Source organism: Pseudopipra pipra, chromosome 1, assembly GCF_036250125.1.
Source record: "Pseudopipra pipra isolate bDixPip1 chromosome 1, bDixPip1.hap1, whole genome shotgun sequence".
Lineage (NCBI taxonomy): Eukaryota > Metazoa > Chordata > Aves > Passeriformes > Pipridae > Pseudopipra > Pseudopipra pipra.
The window spans coordinates 41502918-41527808 of record NC_087549.1 but is presented as its reverse complement, the minus strand read 5'-3'; the positions used below and the strand labels follow the sequence as shown (position 1 = coordinate 41527808).

The following is a 24891-nucleotide window of genomic DNA, read 5'->3' as shown; positions in this document are numbered from 1 at the left end:
TGTCATTAATGAGGTTCTGCAGGGCTCCACCTTAGGCCCAGTGCACTTCAACATCATCATAAATGACTTGGATGCAGTATTGGAAGGGATACTAACCAGGTTTACAGTTGATACAAAACTGGGAGGAGCTGTTGACTCCCTTGAAGGCAGAGAGGCCCTGCAGAGAGACTTGGACAAATTAGAAGACTGGGCAATCACCAATCATACGAAGTTTAAAAAGGGCAAGACCTGGATTCTGCACCTAGGGGGAGGAAACCCTGAATATAGATAGACTGGGAAACGAGAGGCTGGAGAGCAGTGCCATGGAAATGGACCTGGGTGTCCTGGTCGATGGCAAGTTAAATATGAGTCAGCAATGCCCTGGCAGCCAGGAGGGCCAACCATGTCCTGGGGGGCATCAGGCAAAGTGTTGCCAGCTGGTCGAGGGAAGTGATTGTCCCACTCAGCTCTGCACTGGTGAAACCTCATCTTGAATATGGGTGCAATTTTGAGGCATCTCAGTATAACAAAGATCTAAAGCTATTAGAGAGCATCCAAAGGAGAGCTGCGAAGATGGTGAAGAGCCTTGAGGGGAAGACGTATGAGGAGCAGCTCATGTCACTTGATCTGTTCAACCTGGAGAAGAGGAGACTGAGGGGAGACCTCATTGCAATCTACAACTTCCTCGTGAGGGGTAGAAAAGGGCAGGCACTGAACTTTTAATTTTCTGGTGACCAGTCCCAGGAACGAAGGGAATGGCCTGAAATTGTGTCAGATTTAGGTTAGATATTAGAAAAAGGTTCTTCACCCAGACATTGTTTGGTCACTGGAGCAGGCTCCCCAGGGAAGTGATCACAGCACCAAGCCTGACAGAGTTCGAGAAACATTTGGACAATGTTCTTAAGCACGTGGTGGGTTTGTTGAGGCTGTCCTGTGCAGGGCCAGGAGCTGGACTTTGATGATCCTAGTGGATCCCTTCCAACTCAGAAATTCTGTGATTCTATGACTTACAACCATAGTCTGTTTCCTTATTAGTTATGCAGGCTAAAGATAGGGTTAACATTTCTGGTGCAGTCATATCTAGGCCTACAGTTTGTATCTGAACTTTTACTGCATTTCAGCTTTTTCCCCAAGCTTAATCACAGGTGAAAAAAGGTTCCCAAACGCAGACAGAAAACATTAAAAATTCATGATATTGTTCAAAACAACATCCTAGCTTAGTCTTTCTAGCCAATCATTTATTTATTTTTATTGAGTCTATGTTTTAAATAAGTGAACTGCTTATGAAAAGTCTGCCATTCAGCTAACATGATATTCATAGTGATATTTGGTTTCATATACATAAAATATATATGAACATATATGCAAAAGTAAAGTTCAAATTCGCAAAGCTTTATAATTCCATAGATCTTACACAAAAGTCACACTCTAGAAAAATAGGTGTACTTCATTTTTGTAATATTTATTTTATAGACAACACCAGTAATAAAATATATAAAGTCTGAGATTAAAAAAATTGTAAATTATGCAGGATTGGCAGGTACAATTTTATTGATATGCTGTCACTTGTTACCTAGGAGAAGAGACTGACCTCCACCTTGCTACAACCTTCTTTAAGGTAGTTGTAGAGAGAAATAAGGTCCCCCCAGAACCTCCTTCTCTCCAGGTTAAACAACCACAGCTCCTTCAGCCAATCTTCATCAGACTTGTGCTCCAGACCCTTCACCAACTCCGTTGCCCTTCTCTGAACATGCTCCAGCACCTCAGTGTCTTTTTTGTAGTGAAAGACCAAAAACTGAACACAGTATTTGAGGTGTGGCCTCACTATTGCTGAGTACAGGGGAATGATCACTGCTGTAGTCCTGCTGGACACACTATTCCAGATCCAAGCCAGGATGGCATTGACTTTCTTAGCCACCTGGGCACACTGCTGGCTCATGTTCAGATGGCTGTCGACCAACACCCCCAGGTCCTTTTCTGCTGGGCAGCTTTCCAACCACTCTTCCCCCAGCCTGCAGCGCTGCCTGCGGTGGTTGTGACCCAACTGCAGACCTGGCACTTCACCTCGTTGAACCTCATGCCATTGGCCTTGGTCCAGATCCCTTTGCAGAACATTCCTGTTCTCCAGAAGATCGACAATCCTGTCCAATTTTCTGCAAACTGACTGAAAGTGCACTCAATCCCCTCTTCCAGATCACTGATAAAAATGTTAAACAGAACTAGCCCAAATACTAAGCACTGGGGAACACCACTCGTGACTGGCCACCAACTGGATTTATCATCACTACTCTCTGGGCCCAGCCATCTATCCAGTTTTTTACCCAGCAAACTCTGCACCCATCCAAGCCATGAGCAACCAGTTTCTTCAGCAGAAGGCTGTGGGAGACAGTGCCAAAAGCTTTACTAAAATCCAGTTTGACGGCCATCCACTTGGCAGGTCACTTGGTCGTAAAAGGAGATCAGGTCGATCAAGCAGGACCTGCCTTTTATAAACTCATGATGTTTGGACCTGATCCCCTGATTGTCTTGCATCTGTCATGCGATGGCTCACGAGATGATCTGCTCCATGACCTTTCCTGGAACCAAAGTCAGACTGACAGGCCTGTAGTTCCCCAGATTCGCCTCCTGGCCCTTCTTGTAGATCAGCATCACATTTGCCAACCCCCAGTCAGCCGGGACCTCTCTGGTTAGCCAGGACTGCTGGTAAATGATGGAAAGTGACTCAATGAACACCTATACCAGCTCCACTCTGATCCCCATCCCTGCCTTCCAGCTCAGTGATTTGGTAGCAGGCGAATGACTGGTCTTACTATTAAAGACTGTGGTAAAGAAGGCATCAAATACCTCAGCCTTTTCTTAATCCTTTGTAACTATGAGAAGACACTTTGAAGAATCGTACTTTTCCAAAACAATAACATCAATAGTGTTATTTTATGAAGCATTTTATAAAGAAAGAGGGTTTGTATTTTTAAAAATGTTGATAATTTCGCTTTTTATAGGCATTTCTCATGCAAATCCCTACTCTAAAAATACTTGTGAAATTAGACTGTAGGTATTTAAACACTCATTCTTTGTAGATATGTTCATAGATGTGATAAAGTTCAGTTTTTATATAAGCAATGTCTTGTGTAAGTAGATAAAATTAAAATATTAATCGCAAGCTTGTAGCTCTGACAATTTTGACAATTTTCATCTCATGTTAAATTCCATTTACAATTACCAGGTTTTGAGGTGATGTCATATGTGTACAGGGCCATGGGGAACAACTATGGTGAATAATTTAGAGATCCCCTTTATTTAGGGTGCAGATATAAAACTACTATCTAATGATGGGTTACTTGGTAAATAACCAGTCATTTCAAAAAAAGGATACAGTCTGTTTTCCTCAGGTTTTTAGAATACTTTTCCTCACACTTCCTGTAAGCATGTTATTGTTGAGATTTATATAGATTTCTTTTTATTTAGGAGAAAAAGTTCTGCCACCAAGTGATTTGGAAAAAGTGGAACAATGCCAAATGAAATATAATGTCTTTGAAGTCTATCTCTTTTTTTCCAAATCTGCTGAGTATTTATAATGAAGTCCAAAACTGAGAAGGACTTTTCAATGTTTTTCAGGATACATTATCATGTTCCTCATGGCCAGCATCCCCAGGACTTAGGTGGGAAAAAAGGTGGTGTGATCTTCGATTAATTCCACTTCTACATTCACGATTTTCCCAGTACCTTCCGGGATCAGATTTGTGCAGGTAAATAAGTTCAGAAGGTTGGAACTCGACTTCTTGGTTGACAGATACATGCATCAGGGAGTTGTCTTGTTAGAGAAATGCCATTATTAGTTCCACTGCAGGTGCTAGAGACATGAAACATAGGAACTTTCATAAAGGTCTGTCAAGGTCCACCTTGGCTAATCTTCTGCTCTGATGTCAGCCGAGACCAAGTATATGGGGAGATGTATGGTCTTCCTACTTGCACCTAATGGTCAGCACCTTTCAGAGTTTGAGATTGCACATAGGTCATCGTATTTAACAACTGCTAATGTGCCTGTCCTCAAAAGCTTCTTTCTAATCTGCTTTTCTTTGTGTCTTTGATTTTTGCAATGCATTATGTCATTGAGCTCTACAATGTAATTATGTTTCTAAAATCTACTTCCTTCTGTTTGTGTTACATATCTCATCTGATTACTATATTGGGTGAAATAATCTTGTTTGGGGGCAGCGAGGGCTGGCTGCCCCATAGGGAAGATGAGCCAAGAGAGGGTACGGCAGTGAGGCTGGATGTGGCATTGTCCATGCAGACAAGGACCCCAACCCACTGCCCCCACTGGAGGAACAAAGAAGGCTTAGGGATGGTCTTCAGAGGAGTCCATCACGGTCAGGTGGGGCTCAGGTCAGTCTGGGAAGTCAGACTACAGATCAGGTCCAAATCAGTGGGATACATGTCCAGGCACAGGAATAGCTGGAGCCATACTCAGACAAGGACCACAAACAAGAGCCTGAGAAGATAAGCAGCTCTCAAGTATAGGGGTGGACAGGCCTCCCACTCAAGCTCTTCCACAGCAGCTTGATCCCACATCCCACAGTCTCACCATGGCACCGCTGGTCTCATGCACAGGCCATCAGTCTGCTGTGGGGGGCAAGAGGGTGGACTGTGGGCCCTGACCCTTGTATTGAGGGAAATATGAAATATCTTGATTTATGTTTTTATAACTTCATCTGACTGTCTTCTGTTTTCCAACCTAAAGGATCACAGCTGTTATCTCCTTTTGGGAAACTCTTCTGTAGCTCTAACTATCTCTGTTATTCTCTGTTTCTTTCATCATTCTAATATATCACCTAAATGGCAAGGTGATCAGGACTGCAAGGAGGATACCCCCTGATTTATGTTAAGGCATAATGATGTTCTATATTTTTTTTGTCAGTTCTTATCTCACACTTTGTAATAACCTATTACTTTGTAACTGTCACTGAGCACTAAGGTGATGGTATTTAGATAAATGTTTGTAGTAGCTCTTGTATTCTCTCCTTCATTTTTATAGCTACAGTAGGGTTTTTTTTTCTTTCCATATAGCTAAAGTTATTTTTTCCTGTATGTTGTATTTTGCATGTGTTAACATTTAATTTCATTGCCGTTCTCTCTTGCAATCACTGGGAAAGCTGTCCAAAGCTCATAGTTAGGTTTAAATTAATGGCATCATCGTGGTGGGTTGACCGTGGCTGGATACCAAGTGTCAATCAAGCTTCTCTATCACTGCCCTCCTCAGCAGAATGAGGGGGGGAGAAGACAAGATGGAAAAAACCCTCATGAGTCATTTGCCATTTAATAAAGCAAAGGTCACATTTGGAAGCAAAGAAAGCAAAACATTTATTCTCTGCTTCCCATTAGCAGGTGATGTTCAGCCAGTTCCTGGGAAGTAGGGCTTTGGTACTTGTAGCGGTTGCTCTGGAAGACAAGTGTCGTAATTAAAGAATACCCTTACTCCTCTTCCTTTCTTGTAGCTTTCATTGCTGAGCAGATGTCATATGTTATGGTATATCCCTTTGGTCAGTCTGGGTCAGCTGTCCTGGCTATTTTCCCTCCCACAACCTTGTATCCCCAGCCTACTGATGAGGAGGGAATGTTGGAGAGACAGTGCTGATACCATGAGAACACTGCTCAACAGTAGCCAACACACTGATGTGTAATCAATACCTTTCTAGCTGCCAATACAAAGCACAGTACTATGAGTGCTGCTGTGAGGAAGATTAAATTTATCTCCGTCAGACGCAATACAGTCCTATAGACTTACAATTTTTCATTGTTTAATTTAGTATTATCCTAGTAAATCAGGAGAAATTAGGAAGGAAGACAACCAATATTCTGGAATGATTACTGTTTTACAAGTATAATGCAATGAAATAGAAACCAAAGTAGCTACAAAATCCAATAAGGCAAACGTATAAATAAGATCATGTTTGTTAAAAGTTTTAAATACCTTGATATTTTATGAATTCATTTGTCATCTGTATTTATAAGAATGAGGTTCTCATACTGAAATATGCTGTGAGCTTCAGTGCTAAGTCATTAACTGGAGGACAGCTGTGTACAGGTACAGGGCATGTGTCTCTGTAACTTCTTTTTCTAATCAATCAGAAATAACAACTCTTAAGATTAGCACGAAGGATTTATCATTTGTGGCTCTGAGGTCTTACTAATTGAAATAAACTGTCTTTTCTGTATAGTCTTCATGTCTACCATCTTGGATATGTGAGTCTGGGAAGAATAGTGTGTTATGCTGTATCCTGATGGCACATCAGGCATTAGCAGTTTCAATTTTCCTGTTCCTCCATTCAAACGTGTAAAATTACAAAATTAATGCAGAAAAGTTATGTTAATTTTTCTGCAAAGGCTGTTTTGTGAAAAACCTTCCCAGTATCTTTTCTCTGTTGTTATGCTCACCCTTCCAGTGTTTCTATGGATCCTACAGTCAACTGTCACCATCTACCAACAGGAGTGGATTTATGAGCCCCCCTAGAAACTGTGTGAAGAGAAGCCTTCAACATCTGTTTGGGGTTTGTGTGGGGTTAATTTTAGTGTTTCTTATCACAGCCTGCTTCCTTCTCATGGATACTCAATAAACACTTGAAAGTTGCACAAAAGCCTCTCACCACGTCATTTCTAAGGGCTTTGTTTCTTAGAATTACACTGCTTAGGTCTGACTGCCATTTTTCCTATTCACGGAGCTGAAATTAAAGCAGGTTAGGCAGTATATGTTTCACCAGTAGATCCTTGTGAAGCTAAAAACAGCCTGCAGCTTTTGACTGGTAAAAGCAGAATCATATTTACTTGTCTGCATGATCCTTGTTCTATTGAGGAACAATGGCTGGCCCAGGGAGTCAAGGTGTAAACCAAAAGCTACAATGGCTTATTGGCTGAACTGAAATGGAACAGAATATAGTCATCACAGAGGAAGCATGGTTTTTATTAAATTCTGTGAAAGCCTTCAGCTCGGTGTTTAACAATGAAGCATAAAGGGCCCAAAATCATAATAGTCAAATCTGAGATCCATTCTACTGTATACTTCAGATAAGATATTGAATTGAATAGAATTACTCACGTGGAAAATTAGCACATATTCAGCTGTTCATAGATGAAAGGTTTTAAAATTCAGTCTTCTGCATCAATAAAACACAAGCTTAAAGTGCACGTAATAGAACTTGTACATTGCAGAGAAAGTTTCTTAAGTAGTAATGATATTCCTGAAATTTAAATTTCTATAAAATAAATTTAAAAGTGTATTAATACAAAACATTATACCTGAACTCATACTCAAACCTTGAATAACTACTCTGATAATTTTCTCCTTCTGTCTTTCTATGCTGTCTAATGAACGTTAGGAAGTAAGAGTACTTAAACAAAAATGCAGGATAAATATGAGAGAAGTAGTACATTTTTCTTAAAGCATAGAACCAACATTGTATTTTGCTAGCAAGACAGTTAACAAGACTGTTTTAAATTACTGTAAACATTTTTAAATGTGACTACCTCTCAGAATTGGTTATAAGAGAAAGGTAATACTTTTTAAAAGATGCTGCTGTAAACAGTGACATTAAAGTAAGGATATTGACAATAATATAAGGAAGCAACATGAACTGGAAGCTAATTCATTACATATTTCGTAGTTAGTATTTACAAAGCTGTTTTCACTATGTAAGGCTTTTTATATTTCAGAGTTTGAAAAGGCTGGCATGGAAATGTACCATTATCACATATAATATTGAACCTCATAATCATATTCTAGCTTTTCCAGTGGGATGCTTGAGACACGTGAATTCTGGAGGGTATTCATACAGAATTCTAAAAGACATTCAGGTTAAAAATTGGAAAGCTTATTCATTTCAAGTATAACTTTTGAGTTCCAGAAGGCACAGAACCTGAAATGTGTAAAAATTTGGGAAAGTTGAAAAAGTCTTCATCCGATCTCCACTTTTTTTTGTGTGTGTGCATATTATAAAGTGATTAATCTACTGTTTGTTCCATTTAGTACAAAATGCATTTAATACAGTATATTTTCAGGTTTGCATGCATGGTATTATGGACTTGGGCTGGTAGAGTCATTCAAAATATACTATTGCAATAATTTAAGGCTAAGGATATCTACTCCCAAGACCCATTCAGAAGTAATTTATTAGGTAACCATATATCCTACTGTCTGTGCTTATTGATTCTTGGGTAAGAATATTATGGATTAGTGGTTTTATATCTGCACAGATCAAATTCCTAGCAACAGTAGGAACAGACTGATGCCTTGAATGCATCAGATTCAGTGTCTGTAGTGTAAAGGAAATTTGTACATCAGGACTGAATCTGGAACATACTGGGTTTTCTGTGCTTGTGTTCGTGTCACACATTAATAGACTTCTTGGATTTCTGCTTTGATTTACGATACACTGAGAACAAGGTGAGTCCTGAAAGTAACGCTACTTTTCATGAATGAGATGATCAACAATTTTGTGCATCATGCTATGCTCTTCATGTAAGGATTTAGAAATAATAAAAATGGAAAAATGGAAAAAATAAATATCTATATTTCTAGCTAATTAAAATAAAGCATAGAATAAATAAATGATAGCAACATTACTTGAAGGTTCTTTAAATAAATCTTCCTCAAAACTTTACCAGTATATTTGGGAATTTAAACAAAAATCACTACTTGTGTGAAAAGACAACTAAACTGATAAGTTAGCTGATTCCTGCATGATTGTGTTAGGATTTATCAGCCTTATACCCCTATAAAAGCTGGTTCTCATGGTGGGACTCTCAAAGCAAAGGCATGCTCTAGTTCATTTTTACTGCTTCTCCTGACTGAAGAAAAAGCCTGTACTTGACACGGATGCAGCAAAGACATTATGGTAGAGACAGATATTAGCCTCACATTCTATACTACTAGAATAAAATTTCAAGAGGTAAAAAACTCCAAACAAACAACTTTGATATGTCTTCAGATGTCAGAAACTTTCATCAGTGACACTCAGTTTTACCTTGAAGATAACACATCCTTTGCTTGAGCCATTCTCAAAGAATCTGAATGATGTACTTAATCTTAAACCATCAACACTTGGGTTTGTTATAGAATGTCAGCAGTGGAATTTGGTATTCTCTGTATGTTTAGTAATCTCTTTTCGTGGGATGTGGATTAATATTGAGGGTTTTTTTGGTTCTGAAGCCAGAGGCCTGTGAACCTTCCAAGGGCTTTTAGCCAAGAAGGCTATTTACTGAAGAAATTGGGTCTGCTACTGCTTTAGCATCTGAAAAATTTCTCTTGTTCTGTAATTGCTCCGTGCCTGGCAGTGGAAAGTCAGTGCATAAAACATGACAGGTATTGTATAAGTGCCCAGATTGGTGCTGGGTTAGAGGCACCCAGGTGTACACTGCTTTTGTCATTAGATGTCTCTTGACATTCCAGTGTGTTTTGGTAATGATTCTTGATTCAGAAATGCAACTGGAAAAATCATTAATGCTACCTGATCAATTTTGAGTTCTCCAACCTCTCAATCAGTAGTTTAGAAGAGGATCAAAATTCTATAAACGAGAGCAGCCAACAAGGGATGTCCAGACAGGAATCTTACTGTCTTTAAAGCATGTATTAGAAAAATGAAACAAAGATGTTGAGACAAATGTACTGGCATTCACTGATATTCACAAATGGTGTCTACAGTTTCCAATGCACACTTTTCTTCTTTTTGATCTGCTGTATTAAAGTATTAAGTCTTTGGTATGCATCAGATTTTTCGCTTGTTTAGCTTCTGAAGTCATACAGTCTATTGGTCAAAGTTCTGTGGAGCTAGTCTCTGGAATTTTTTTATAGCCTTATGGAAGCTTAATATAGTCTGAATTGACCTTTTAGCATGATCTTTTTAATATGTCAGGTATTTTTAAAACAGGAAAAACAGCATTATATCAGTGTTCAGTGGCTGACCTTCGTTGTAGTTGAAAGAAAAGCATTTCTACAAGTATTGTTAAGATGATATGCTAGAACAGATGAAATTTTCTTCTGACCTGATCTGTTATGATATGTCTATAGGCAAAATGCATTCCAAGTAATTGCTGTGGATGGGGTTTGCAGTGGAATAATTCAGTGTCTCTCCGCTGAAGACTCTGTTGACTGGCTACAAGCAATAGCAAGTAACATTTCCAACCTCACAAAGCACAATGTAAGTATGGATCCAAGTAAGCCACAAGGTTTCCAATCATATTTGATTATTACTGTCATAAAAGCCTAATGGGTTCACACACAGAATTATCTGCATATAAAAAATGCTTGAGGCTGTCTGAGAGAAGTCAACTCAAGTTTGTCATCAAATCAGAGAGAAATCATTGTGAGAAATCATTGAATGGGAAAATATTCTTCCCTACGGTCACATAGTTCACTCCATTGCTATCAGAGTTATTCACTTCTTAGCACTACCATCTAGGATTAGAAACAAAGACGAGACATACAGGAGGAAGCCAGGTGTGATGGGTGAACACATATAAAGGAAAAAATTCTGTACTTTTTTCATAGTTTGAGAAATCAAATCTATATAAAGACTGGTATAACAGATCTGAATTAGATTTTATGTGTGTTTAGGTATCATTTAACACAAGGTGCTTCTGTGATATAGATACAGATATTCATTATCAGCAACAATTAAATGCATTTAAGCTTTATGCACTGTGCTTTATGATCTGACCTTGTGGGATAGATATCTTTTTTTATTGAAGCAGGAAGAATGTTATGCAAAAGTTTTGCCAAACTACTATTAAGACTGGTTGAAAGATTGTCTGGATCTTCCTGGGAGGTATTTTGCATTTGATAGTGAACATGCAGTTTTCCCTGTAGAAGTCTGTATGATACCTTTAGAGGTTTTCCTTGGAAAGTACAGAACACATGGTTAACTCCATTATTTTGAATTGAGTTATAACAAGGAAGCCCTTGAGGATTTAATTTATATTCTCTCAGATTTTCTTAAATCTGCTTTGGCTTCCCAAATCTGTCTCTGAATTTGCTTTTGTTTCAAATACAGGGAACATATTGAAGGAAGTTGTATTTCTTGGAGATTTATAATCAAGATGCAAAACTATGTTCCATCTGGCAGCAATATGTAAAAGTCATTGTATTATGAAAACGTGACAGACATGAATTCATCCACCATCTGCAAGCTTCCATGCAGAAACAGCGAACTTTGTGGCTATTTATTCATCCTTAAAATGCTGTTGCTATATAGAGCCTTTCTTGTCTTACTCGGTATCCTGAAAATTGAGGCGGCTGGGTTTTTTTCTCTTGCCATCTTTGGTTCAGTCTAGTCTATTAACAGTTCTTGCTGCCTAAATCAGTATACTTTTTTGCTTATAACAATAGAGAGAGGCACCTAAATTTTATCTGATAACACTTTGATAAGACTATAATTATGGTTGCTTTCAACATTTATGTTTGCAAACTTGAATTTTGGTATTGCAATGTTATTACATGGTTTGTTTTCTGAGTAACACTTATAATTATACACTAGTTTCCATAAAATACAGAAAGAATTTATCTAATGTTTTTAAGAGGGAAATAGTAAATTATGCAACTATTATACCAATCTTTGTACTTACTTTGTCACGAAAATATCCTGTAAAGTAACTGTGAGTGTTAGAGCTTATGATAATTATCCATGAATCTACTTTTAAAACTGTCCTACTTGTTCATAGCCCTTATGAATTTATAGAAACCAATGAGACTCTCTTTCCTGTAATATACTTTTAAATTGTCAGTTGCCAGAAAAAAAATAGTTATTTGAGAACATAAGTGATAAGTGAATATAAGAAACGTTATGAACACAGAGGAGAAAAAATTAAACTGTTGCTCAGAATGATGATTAGATGAGATTAGAGGTCCCTATATTTTCTTTCTTTACAAATGGTTATTGACATATACGTACTGTTGATTTTTTCCTCTGAGAGAGGCATTTACTCACATTCTTCCTTATTGTGGCATCCGGCGCCAAAGAAACAAAGAAGGTAAAGGAATTTATTTGAATTTTTGGACAAGTTGACTGAGTTTTACAGGGATTACAGAAAATAATTTGTTTCATTTAAATACTGTGTAGCTCATAAAAGTGTTAACTAGCATTCTCTTTCTCACATCTACTTTTTGAAAAAGAAGGAAGCAGAAAGAAAGCAGGAAAAAGTCTATAAAAACTACATCGTTTCTGAAAGCATTTCCTTTACTAGTGTGTCAAGTTTGGGCTCTGTAGATTTTAGTGGGATTTCACTTGCTAACTTTACATGTCTTAAAGCAGAACATCTTGAGTGATTCTTATGATTTATTTTTGACATCTATTTTATAATGAAATTAATTCCCTCAGGACAGGACTGTCTTTCCTTTGACTGGTAAGGGACTCTAGGGTGGTGAGTTCATACTTGATACCTAGGGAGATATGTATATTCTGTCACTGTTTTCTTTGAGGGGCCAAAACAAGTTTCTCTGAATAAATCTGATAAAGAAATGCCTGGATATTTTTGACCCAAAAAAAAAAAAAAAAAAAGCATACTAGCCTTAATCAGAAAATCTGAATTATTTTACTTTTTCACACACAAGATGGCTGAAAAAAATTATCTGATGGTTCCAACCCTGAAAGTGTGTGTGTGAATGACATGCCCTATGCTCCCATATGTATCTTACAGCTGTGAAATGTGGGTCCCTAGCTCCCCAATACCATGTCTGAGCCTAGTCCAATTGTAAGAATAATGTCAAAAACTCTTGTCTTATGATCTAATATGTCCACACCTGACACCAAGGTGATGCAACTCAGGTGCAGTATTGTCAGCATAGCCAGTATCTACCAGAGAGCAAGAAGATAACAAAAATGCTGGAGTAGATGCAAAATCAAAATGCCTTGACATTATCATTGTCTTTGAAAGGCAGTGTTGCTAACTGAATGGAGGCTGGAAGATGGTGTCTGCAAGCAAACCCCTTTTATACTGCAGTGGTTAGACTACATTGTACAATATGACATAAAACTCATATCATTATGCAACAAAATATTACAAATTTAATGCAAACATATAGAAAATTATATTCTGGCTATTCAGAATAGATTAGAAAAATCAGTATGCCAGCTGATGTAGTTCATTTCAAATTTCCATCAAAAGACAGACTTCAGTTATGAACTCTTTCTTTGTATTCAGGAGATTAGAACTAGTGTCCTCCAGTGTTTTAAAAATACTGAAAATAATACTGCTAATTTTAATTTCTTTAGCTCCCAAGAAACACTCTCTCATATGAGATAAAACACATCCCTTTAAAATTACAAAAGATGACTTGACTTGTACATTGACCAAAATGCATGCTATATACATGCACTGATGGAAGTGACTTAATATTGCACTGTAATTGATGATGTGATGAATCCATAGGGACTATTCATTTCCAAAGATGGGTGCCTCTCCAACTCAAGTTACTTGAGTTGCATCTGCGTTAAAATTTTACCAGTTTTATCAATAACCTCAAAACCCAGAACAGTTATATTAAACCCCTAAGTTTTGGGTAAGCAACTCTTATACTGGAGTTGATGTTCTGAAATCTGAATACGTTAAATTGAACCTGTGCTTGGGAACTTTGATTCCTCTATGAACTGATGAGGCTCTACATCTTTTTGTTGCAGTCCAAAGGCAACTGAAAAGGGAACAAGCTGCTGCTTCTACCTTTTCTTGCTAATGCTCCAAGCAAAAATTTTCAGTCAGCTGTTCAATTCAGCGATGAATTATTTGCCTTTCCATGAACTTTTAAACTCTATTAGTTTCTGTGGTAATTGATACTGAGTTCTATTTTTTATCATCTATTTTGTTAAAGAGTTGTAGGATGACAGTATCCAAAAGGTCATGTAGCTTTTAAAGAAATTACGCTCTGGAAGAGTTTAAGAAAATATTCCAAAATCATGTGTTCTGTAAAGAACCACCAGCTGCCAATACATCCTTAATTTATGTGCTGCAATTTTTAAAGGCACTTAATGCAAAATTTTTAGTACAGCAGAAGTCAGAAATTTTAGGTCTTTGTAACAAAAGATTAATAAAAAAAACCCAAATCACATTTGAGCTAGCATATTCTAGCTCATAGCTTTATACACTCTTTGAGGATTTGTCCTCCCTTTGTCACTCTTGCCCATTGCTTTGTCTGTGGCAGGTTTTTCTACAGTGAGAGCAATGATACTTCTTTCCCCTCTCCCCTTCCATCATTTCTGTGGAAAACACTGCAACAGTTTTACATTTATGCTTCCTACTTTGAAGCTAGCACTTGACAGCAGAGAAATAACATGAACTTCATCAAACAGGAATGACAGACAGCTGAGGTAAAATTGCTAAGCAGGAGGTGGCAAAAAGTTTTAAGATTATCTGAAGAATGCTCATAGGATCTTGCAAGATACAGTTCGCAGTAACTTCACTTTATCCCATCATGGTACATTTTTCTGGGTAAAATAACGTGTATCTGTCAAATTAATGAGGCATATATTGATGGTAGAAGCATAGCAATAGCATGAAAGCAGTAGGATTAGGAGGTCTTCAATGGAGTATTGGCACAGTGTAGGTGTTTTTCAGAACATAAGCCTTTGTTTTGAACAAAGTTTAAAAGTTCAGTTGAAATCATGGCTTTAATCATATGCCTAAAATGTAACCCCTAATGAAAGATACTGCTACTAAGAGGACAAATATATTTGTCTTTATTTTCACTAGAGAAAAGAAAACAATAATACCTTCTCTTTACAATGCTGAAGTTTGGGTACGGGAATTGTCACTAGGTAGAAGGAGAAACAAAGAGTACAAAAAAAACCCCAATTAGAATAATATGATCTGTTCCACTTGTAGAAAGAATAAAATATCACAGGACTACATTCAGTGTTAGTAAAGTTATTGAAATAAATAGTAGTCTATGTCTCATTTTTCTGGTGGATGCTACCACCAGTAAGAACATACTAGGGAATATTGGATTACATGAGTGTCACTCATATGAAGTTCACAGATTTCACATTTTATTTTTGTAGTTAAAATACAATGGCAAAACATCAGAATGCTCTAATGTTAGTAATTTTGGAGTTCTCAGAGATTATATATATACTTTTAGATGCCCTATGATCTGTGTATTACAATAGTATTTAACTCTTGCTTGTTACTCAGCTATGAATATTTGGAGCAAATGCAAAAATGGCATTATTACTATTGAACCTCTTATAGTAGTATATTTTGTAGTAGTGGAAAAGTCAAGTACTGTCTGTAATTTAGAAGTTGAAAGAATTATAAAATGAAGACTAAGCAGAGATTTATAAGAAGTCTACAAAGTATTCCTAATGGAATATTTTATATACATTATTTAATTTCCCCAAGACACAAATACTCAGATAAATTGGACATTATTATATAAATGTACATTCAACACTTTTTTTAAGCAATATTAGCCATTCAGGTGTTCACAGAGCTCTGGCACTTTAATTTTTTGTTCTGCATTCCATTCTCTACCTCATAAAGGGAAGCTTATACAAGTAGTTATTCCAGTACTGATATTTAGATCTCTCTAGGAACATTTAAAATGCAGACGTGGATACACTTGTAATATACTGCTGCATTTTGTTTTTCATATATGATTCTCTTAGGGCATGTAGATGTAAATGCATAAATGAAGTCAGTGTAACATCAGAATTACATAACTTTAATATCTCAGATTTTTCCTCACTTTTATTTTTTTAAATGTAGGCTGTTAACAGCTGCATATTTAAAAATATATGTGTTTCTATGTCACTTTTATCAAGTGTTATATATGGCCTTGTCTCATATTTACTTACACTTTTGGAAATTTGAGACTTCTTATTTTACAAACTTTTTGCTTGTACCTTGTTTAAAGAATTGTGGATAATTTTGTATCCTCTTGAGTGTGCTGATTTAGCTGCAAAGAAAGTTAAGTATTGCCAAATTGTATTGCTATTGCTCTGGTGTGTTTCATCTGCACTTTTATAATGTACCTGAGTTTAAATGACAATAGAGCAGGCAAGAAAAATAGTGCGAGAAAAGATTTCTTTGAGAAATATTTATTCAAGAATATTTATTCCAGAATAGTCACCTTATCTGGGAAATTTGTAGCAAGAAACTTCTGTCTTCATGGTTGGACTATTTGCTATGACACATTCTGATTATAGTGACAACATTCATCATAAAGACATGCAGTCTTGCAGTTTTGCTTTGGAATGCACTGTATAAACTTAAAGTAGCCATGATAGGTTTTCAAGTGAAATTAAATTTTCTTTCTCTGTTTCTCCCAAATTTTACATCTATTCGTGCTATCTTTAAAAATATCTTTATTGCTTTGCTATATATAAGTACAAAACTCTTGCAGCTGTCAATAATATCTCATAAAATATTAACATCTGTATTAGCATTATATATAACTCTAAAATACAATTTAAGAGAAACAATGTCCTTAGAAACAATAAAATCAAAAGCCCTTCTCTTTAAATTTACCTTTTTAATGTAAGCCTTTAAAAAAAATCAATGTTCTTGTAGAGAGAATATTTCCACCATTTTATATATGATGCTCTCGCACAGTAAAGAATCCCTGCACTTCAATTCACCCGATTCTGTATGGAGTCAAAATAATTTGTAGCCTTGCAGTAGTATTTAAATAAAAGAAAACATCAATATTAAATATGTTCTTTAATCTATGCAGGATTTATATTAAGCTCTGAGACTCTTTCTCTCATTCTATTATTATTGAAGGCTTAATTAAGACATTATAGTAAAGACTATAATCTGTTTAGTTACAAGACACTTTGGACTAATGAGATACTTGCTCTAAACATTCCACCCTGGGGAAAGGTAGCAAGGAGCCTGCCATTTAGAATAGTTAAAAAAAAGCTTCTTGGTTGATTTTAAGTGGCAAAGGAATGATGACAGGAATAAAGGAAGTAAGAGCAGTCTAACTGGGAATGCAGGTCAGCAATTTGGGATTTTGCAGAGAGGCAACACGTGGAAGAAGAAAGGAATCAACATAAGTCACCCTTTTGTGCCAAAATGCTTAGCTATCTTTTTGTTGTGGTTAGAGACTTCCAGCTACTGTAACCTAGTTTTTGTTGCGCAGTTCAATATTCCACAATTGGTTTATTTTCAGTGAGAGTGTGTTAAAAGTAGCTGTTGAATCACAAACTGTTGTTGATAAGATAGCAACTGGGAAGTGGGAAGCCAGGCAAGAATAACCTTTCTTTTTGTATCCTTTCTCTTTGCTTTCTTAAAAAAACCACAACAAACACAAATATAATTATTCATATTCAAAGCAGCATTGTCTTGTTTTGACATCCCTTTACTCTTACTCACTTTTAAAATATATTTTTAAAAGGTGGCTATGTCAAAAGTTTTGCTTTTCTTCCACAACCAGAGAATTAAAAGAAGAAAAGAATTAAGAGAAATGGAAATGCACTCAAAAAGCCATAAAACACCTCAGGGTATACATTATTAGTAGCCTAATGTGTTGAAAGCACTTTTCCATTTGGTTGTCTTGCTTCATAAAGTGCCGTAGACAGCAAGTGCACTCAAGTAGTGCACAGATTATATTTGCCTGAGGAAGAGAATGGAATCAGAGAAAGAGGCACAGTTGTGGGGGAGAAGAGAGGAATTTCAGTCATTCCAGGACAGGTTTAAGAGGTTAGAACAAACAAGCCCCAACAGGCAAAACAACAAATGACCACTAAGCTGCAGAGGAAATGAGCCCCATATACTCTGGACATGCCACTTCTCTGCTAACAAAAGGTATGAAACACTGTGACAATTTTCTTACCTCCTGAAAATAGCTGGGGTAAAGTGGCAGACATCTGGGGGAAAAGTCTGAAGTGTCTGAAATCATAGCTGTGCTGATCACCTGTGTGGGCACCAACAGAATTGCGGGGTTGTTTTGTTGAGGTTTTTTTCACCAGTTTGTTTATTTCAGAGAATGAGATAATTACATTCAAAACTTGATTAAAAGAGGTAATTTCATTGAGGTCATGAAGTCAAGCTTGAAGAACTGAGAATGAAGCACCCTGTTTCATTCTCATTTCCCAATGCATGGTACTCCTTATTCACTTACTGCACTGAGAAATTATAAATTTCCTATGGAAATCTTACTTTTTTGAACTGGTTATAATGGCTGTTTCTGCTTTTCTCTATTTTTTATTTCTTTTTTTTTTTTTTTTTTTTTTAATTTTAAAACACTTTTTAACAACTTTACAGGCTACAAAAAGGTATTTTCCTAATTGTACCAGTCAGGAACTTTAGAACAGTAAATCAAATGAAAACTTTCTTTGGTGAATTTATGGAATCACTTGATAGAACTTTCGGCCTGTATCTGTAAAAAATTTTGGCCTAAATCTGTAAAACAATTCTTTGTTGCTCCATCTCTTTCTGAAATCAAACCTGCAATCCTTTACTATATGAAATGATGTCTCAGAAGGTATTAATCACATATATTTGATTGATATTAAAATGACTATACATTTTTATATTTGATGCGTGTAATCAATTTTTTATTCCCCAATTTTGCTTTTTTTATGAGCCAGTTGTCAGTTACACTTGGGTAGTTTGTCAAGAGAGCACTCTATGTGCTAAACAGTACATAACGGGATCCTGAATTCTATTTTGATACGAGACCTCTTGTGATAGTAAAGGTCGTTGCTAATTTTTAGATGCAGAGAATGAAGAAATCATAAAATACCACTGGAAAGGAGGCAACCAGGTAGTTAAAGAATGCCTGTTCATCTCACCTGTGACTACTTAATGGTTCAGTGTCATAAAATACAACATAAAATGCAACCAGGGAAAAATTTAAAGTGTGTTAATTCTTACGCTTACTTTTACCTGTAGTAGCAGAAAGATGATGTAATAATGCAAATACAGAATTTAGCTCTTTAACAAAATACATTCCAATTTTATTCTTAAGGCTACTTTTTAAATGTCATGAAGCAAACCTTATTTATATTTCCAATTACTGGTGTTCTACTGCTCTTCCAATGCGATGCATTAAACCCACAAAGATCAGTAAAAAGTGGTTTTGTAGCCCATTGTGTCCATTATACACTGACAATTCAAATAACAAGATAAAGTAATTTTTTTCTCTAGATCGAATTCTTCAGAGGTAGATTTAAATGTGTGCAACTAACCTACGTAGTTTGCAAGTTTCATAGGTTTTCTGTTTGTAAAGATGAGGAATCTTAATAAAAAAGCAGAATAAAATAGTATATGTCCAAATTCCAAAAATATTTATAAGTCTGTTGGTGAATGATCACGCAAACTTGTGGTTTACTCTGGGGAAAAATCTGTTACTTGCTTCTCAGAAAATATTGTTTTCACTGTGTTTATTTCCTAAGGCCATTTTTAAGGTAATAAAAAGGATGAAAAACTTCCTACGGTGTGTCAACATGCTGAGGCTTCTCACATAATTCAGTTGCTTTAACATTGTCAGAGGAGTTTCAGCAGTTCTTTTTTTCTGGTGTCTGATTGCCAAGGAACTTGACTTCTCTTTTTATACCTACTTGCTTGCAAAAACATAGGAATTCAATCTAATTTAGCTAAACTAAATTAGCTAACTAACAACTAAATGTTAACTGTTTGTCCCTAAAAAGCAAGATCCTCTCCACCCAAACTCCCTATGTAGTAAAGGGATATTAAAAAAATGTCTTTAAAACTTGAAGGAAGTGAACCAGTCCTCCTAATATCGGCAGTTACTTCTACCCCATTAACTATATAAAGAATGCAGATATCTCCAGAGGGTAATTCCATCTCCTGGAATTAAGTACCTACCTCTCTCACTTCTAATAGGAAATGGCAAGAGGGTACTTTAGCATAATAGCCTACAGGTTGGAAGAGTCACCCTGACATGAGGGACAGGATCTCTCCGTGCTAGTCAGCCTGCAGCCCGGTACCATCTGTCTCACCGCTGGCCAGAGGATGTCCAGAGACAGAGCAGGGCTGAGGCTCTGCTCCCCCTTCCAGAGACTGTTCTCTGTGCTATCCATACAGCTACATGTAATATTCATGCCAATGCTGTTGACAGGAGACAGGGGTCTCAGTCACACTGTCTGGTAGGATTCATCCAGCTGGAGTATTGCTTAAGTGCAGTAGATAAATGCTTATCTCCTGCAGCCTGAGTACTGTATCCCCCACACCATGGTGGGGTACTCTGGTATTACCTACCGTGACCAAATTGGACACAGACACTCTACTCCCCATACTACAGTGTAGCTTTTATTTTTTTTACAGATATTTAACCTAATTTATTTCACTAATTTAGTAAACAGTGAAATCCCACAAACAGTTGTTTTAGCATGACTGAAAGGCAGGGAACATAGGGTGGGTATACAAGCAGGAAGAGAAAAGTCAACATAAATTTCTTCAGCCAAGTTTTCCACGAAAGAGGAAGATCAGCAAAAACAGGCCTCATGTAGATGTCTTCAACTTAGCAGCTGGGGATTTTCCATGTTTGCGAATGTTGTAGTCAGATAAGCCTTCTTTACACTTTTCCTTTCTTCTATCTTCCTTTGCAATTCCGAAAAGTTTTAAAAACTAATGAGAATGTCTTTCAGGTTTTGAGATCAAATTTAAATCCATACTTCCTGAGCTGCTCTCACTTCGTAGGAAGTGTTCTGCACCATTTTGGAGTGCTGAAACTTCTTAATTTATGACATAATTTGTGTGAAAAAATAGCTCACATTGCTTTGGGGAAGCCAGATTGATGCAAAATATTTGAGTGGGTTTTTTTTGTTTTGTTTTGTTTTTTTCTTTTGTTTTGTTTTGGTTTTGTTTTTTTGGGGGGTTTGTTTGTTTGTTTGTTTGTTTTTGTTTTTTTTAATTTTTATTTTTCTTTATTAGCGATGGACTTAATCATTGCTGAATAAAGAGTGTAAATAAAAATATTTTTTGCTTTTCTCTTCGTGTTTGCTTTCCCATTCATTGTGGCTGCTGTTTTCACTTCCCAGGTGCAGATATACCTGGGGAAAATTATAGCCTTAGTACAGCATTATTATTGTATGGGGAAAATACAAGTTTTACTGGACATTTCTATATATATTTGCTTAATATTTCTTCACTGGAATACCAGCCCATGGCTGCTGTTTAGATTTAGAAGAACTCCTAGTGTCCATTGCATTGAATGCAGACACCTGTTTTACTGTCTCAGATACCCTTTTTCCTGTGCTAATGTTATTAGTCACTTGCATGAATTATTCTGAGGGGTTGCAAAGATTTTTGTCTTTTCATGAGATACTCCAGATGTCTTCCAAGAAAGTAATGAAGTTTATTATTGTAAGAGGAGCCATGGAAATGCAAATGCAAATATGAAGTAAATCTCAAAGGGCATTTGCTTTATTAAATTATGTACAAGTGACCAATGACTACACACGCGCCTGTGCTTTCACCTCTACATATTTTTATAAGATGCATTTGTTAGATAGAGTGAATATATTATTTTTGCCACTTGTTTTCTTCTTTGCCAGACAGAAAAACACAGGCATCTACTCATAAACTTATATCTTAATAGTGTGTGCATTCTATTTAAATGTTTATCTCATTTTGTAACAGTAGCAATTTTAATTTTAAAGGATTTCCTTTTTTTACACCATAAATAGAGTGGTTTCCAAGAGGATATAAGTCCTTAGGCTGACATAACCCCTATGGAGTCGTGGAGCTAACATTCTTTTTCAGTTCCTCCTTAAATAATTGATAAATCATAGTGTTTATGCATGTTTGATACCAGGAATATTTCCTTGACCAGATTAACATAAACGGCCCTTTATATTGCTGTATAAACTATAAGTTTTAAAATATTATCGCAAGAAAAATCCTAAGAGGCTGTTGTTGACAAGCTGTTTTAAACAGATTATTTTTAAAGTTATTTTCTTAATTAGATAGTCAGTATACCTCTCCAGACTATTTAGCAATGTATGCCTGCACCTTAATTAAGCTAGCTGCTCTTGCTGCAGCACTATGAATATTAGCATATTCATTTACCAAACAGTTACCATAAACAGCGTATGCTTCTCAAAAATGTAATAAACAGAATTCAGGAAAATATTGTAGGCAATCTGAATAAAAAAAGAATAGTCCCTGTTGTTCAAATAGTGACTAGAACTCTCTAGAACATCTAGGCTTGCAGATGGTTCTATCAGTAAATTAATTTTCCATTTACGTAACTGGATAGGTTGCAGGCCAAGCCTGGCTTAGAACAATTATAGCTGTCTGACTTCTATTTAATCTTCTGATTCAAACCCCACTTTTTAAATTCATAGAAAAAATCCCAACAAATCACATCTTATGCATTTTATGCTTATATATTTTTAAACCCTATAGACAGCCTCACAGAAACTTCCCACTTGCTCCTGGTTATAATACCATACATTCTTTACAATGACATAGAAGGCAGTTTGCATCTTGACTAGGTGATCAGCAAATAATAAAAAATTCAGCTGGCCGCATTGCTTGTCTCTGTAGCTCCACTGGCCATGTTGGTTTTATGTTGGCAAGCTACAACTCTAAAGAATGCTTTTTTTTGCCTTAGACTTGAATAGATGAAAAACTTCAGCTCCAGAAACATTACCCTGTCAGCTAAAAAAGATCTTACTTTTTTTGCATGTTGGTGTCTTCTATCCCAAGCATTAGAAGATAAGAAAGTTAATATTAATAATGGGATTACTTTCAAGAGTGCAATCTTTTTATCAGTGCTATCAGCTTCTTAGTAGTTTTTTATATTGTCTCTCTTACTTTGTTTACTACTGTTATTTCAGTAGTGTTTCCTGGAGAGCACAAGGGAGTCTACCAATATAGCATCACCATTACTGGATAGCTTCTTTTACATTTTCATATATGAATACTTTTATAATCAAAAAGCAATAGATAGCCATATTTTCCGTAAGATGCATACTCTAGTAGTCCACTGGAAAGAAAATAAAGTGCAAAAAGGGAAATGGCTAAATGATGAACTCTTTATTATCCAAAACCAGAGGAAAAAAATAGCAGAGTAGAATTTGTAACTAAGAGTGGGCTTTGGAAGTATCCCTTGACAACGCAGAACCAGAATGTGGTAGGACTAGATGAGATTTCCTCGGTTGGGAAGCTATAAGAGTGAAAATAAATAGTTTTGACATACACCAGTGATAACAGAGAGACCAGGAAAAGGATTGGTTCACTGTATACTGAAAAGGAAATTATTGGCAGATAATGGCAAGAAAGTCACGGCCAGCAGTGACCCCCCAGAAACCCCTCGAACTGCGACAGTCAAGGTATTGAATACTCTTTTAGATCAGTATTTACTCAGAAGGTCATTTGTAAAACAGATGATTGTCACCATTCATAAATGTGACACAATTTTTAATAAAGTCAGAACATGTTAGAGACCAGAGAGGGTACTAGGTATACAGCAATGCAAAGCATTTTAGATTTACACATTCTCTATAATTCTAACTACGTCCTAATTACATTACTTATAACCTAAAAATGATTGAGCTTCTGTTGTAAATCCATTTGCTGAGTACAGGAAGTTTCTAAATGACATAAATAGTAGTAAAGCAGAAGTTACAAACTGTCTTTATATAGCTTTATTTCATTACTATTTTTTTTCAATCATGACCAGCTCCAAACTAAATCTTTTGCAAATAGTGTGTTAATACCCACCTAATTACTGCTAAGAACAGTCAGTACTCATAGTGAAGGAGTAATTATATATTTGATGTAGGAATTACTGCCTTCATTCATCTTCAGGATTTTCTTCTTCTAGGGCTTTGAGCTTATGCTCTCACAGCAGCCTTCATCTCTATGAATAGGCATATTATTCAGATACTTAGTTGCTTTGTTCAGTTTAATTTCTTAACACACCATTTTGATATATATTGCTATTTTAAGTGATATCACAATGGTGTCAAGTTTATACCATTAATTCCCACATTATGGCAATATATAATAACGAAACCACATACAATTTTACTTATTATGGAGCATCTGGTTTTGTTACAACTTGACATATGCATTTCACTTGTTGTAAATTACGGCTTTTCTATTCTACTCATGCCATTGTCTTTATCATTATACCTCTGTTGAATAAGTTCTTTCTTGATTTTTCTTTTAACTGTAGTGCTGGAGTAATTTTCTGAGCATGCATGTGCATGCCTTTTTCTTTCAGGAAAGATAATGTCCCTGAATAATAACTAGAACTTCACTAGAGTAATAAGAGAAAACAATGGTATCTTGAAAATATGGAATACCATGATTTGCATTTATTAGCTCATAACATCATAGAATCTTAGAATGCCAGGTTGTAAAAGTACCTCAGCCTTTCTTGGCAAAGGAATAGTCTGGACAACATGGCCCAGAACCTTGTTCAGCTGAATCTTAAAAGTGTCCGAATTCAGGGAATTCACCACTTCCCTGGAGAGGTTATTCCAGTGACTGTTTGTTCTCATTGTGAAAAATTTTCCTCGTGTTTTTAATTGGAATCTCCCCAGGAGTATCTTGTACCCATTACCCCTGTCTTTCTCCTGTGACTCCTTGTAAAAAGGGAATCTCCCATCTTCTTTTTAGTCACCCTTTAAACACTGTATCATGGTGATAAGGCCTCCCCTAAGCCTTCTTTTTTCAAGACTGAACAAACCCAGTTCTTTTAGCCTTTCCTCATATGGCAGGCTTCCTAGTCTCTTGATCATCTTTGTGGCCCTTCTATGGACCCTCTTTGAATCGTTTGAACTACAGCAAAAATCTCTACTTTTGACTAAACAATCTCCTTTACTGCTGAAATTAAATTAGGCAGGGAGTTTTTGCACTTTCAATGAAAGATCTTAAAAATGTTTCTTGAACTTTATATACTATGTGACATCTCTCATACAAAAATATGTAATTTTAAATGGATTTGAAATT

General features: G+C 36.3%; 1 protein-coding gene across 7 annotated transcripts in view; it reads left to right on the top strand.

Moving 5' to 3' along the window:
* SNTG1 (syntrophin gamma 1) overlaps window positions 1-24891 on the top strand; it is a 346565-nt gene that overhangs the window by 225432 nt on the left and 96242 nt on the right. For all 7 annotated transcript variants that reach the window (XM_064653459.1, XM_064653482.1, XM_064653492.1 and 4 more), the window contains 2 exons: window positions 3595-3725; window positions 10040-10169. In XM_064653459.1, the coding sequence (XP_064509529.1) occupies window positions 3595-3725; window positions 10040-10169 (261 nt within the window). The remainder of the gene's footprint in view (window positions 1-3594; window positions 3726-10039; window positions 10170-24891) is intronic.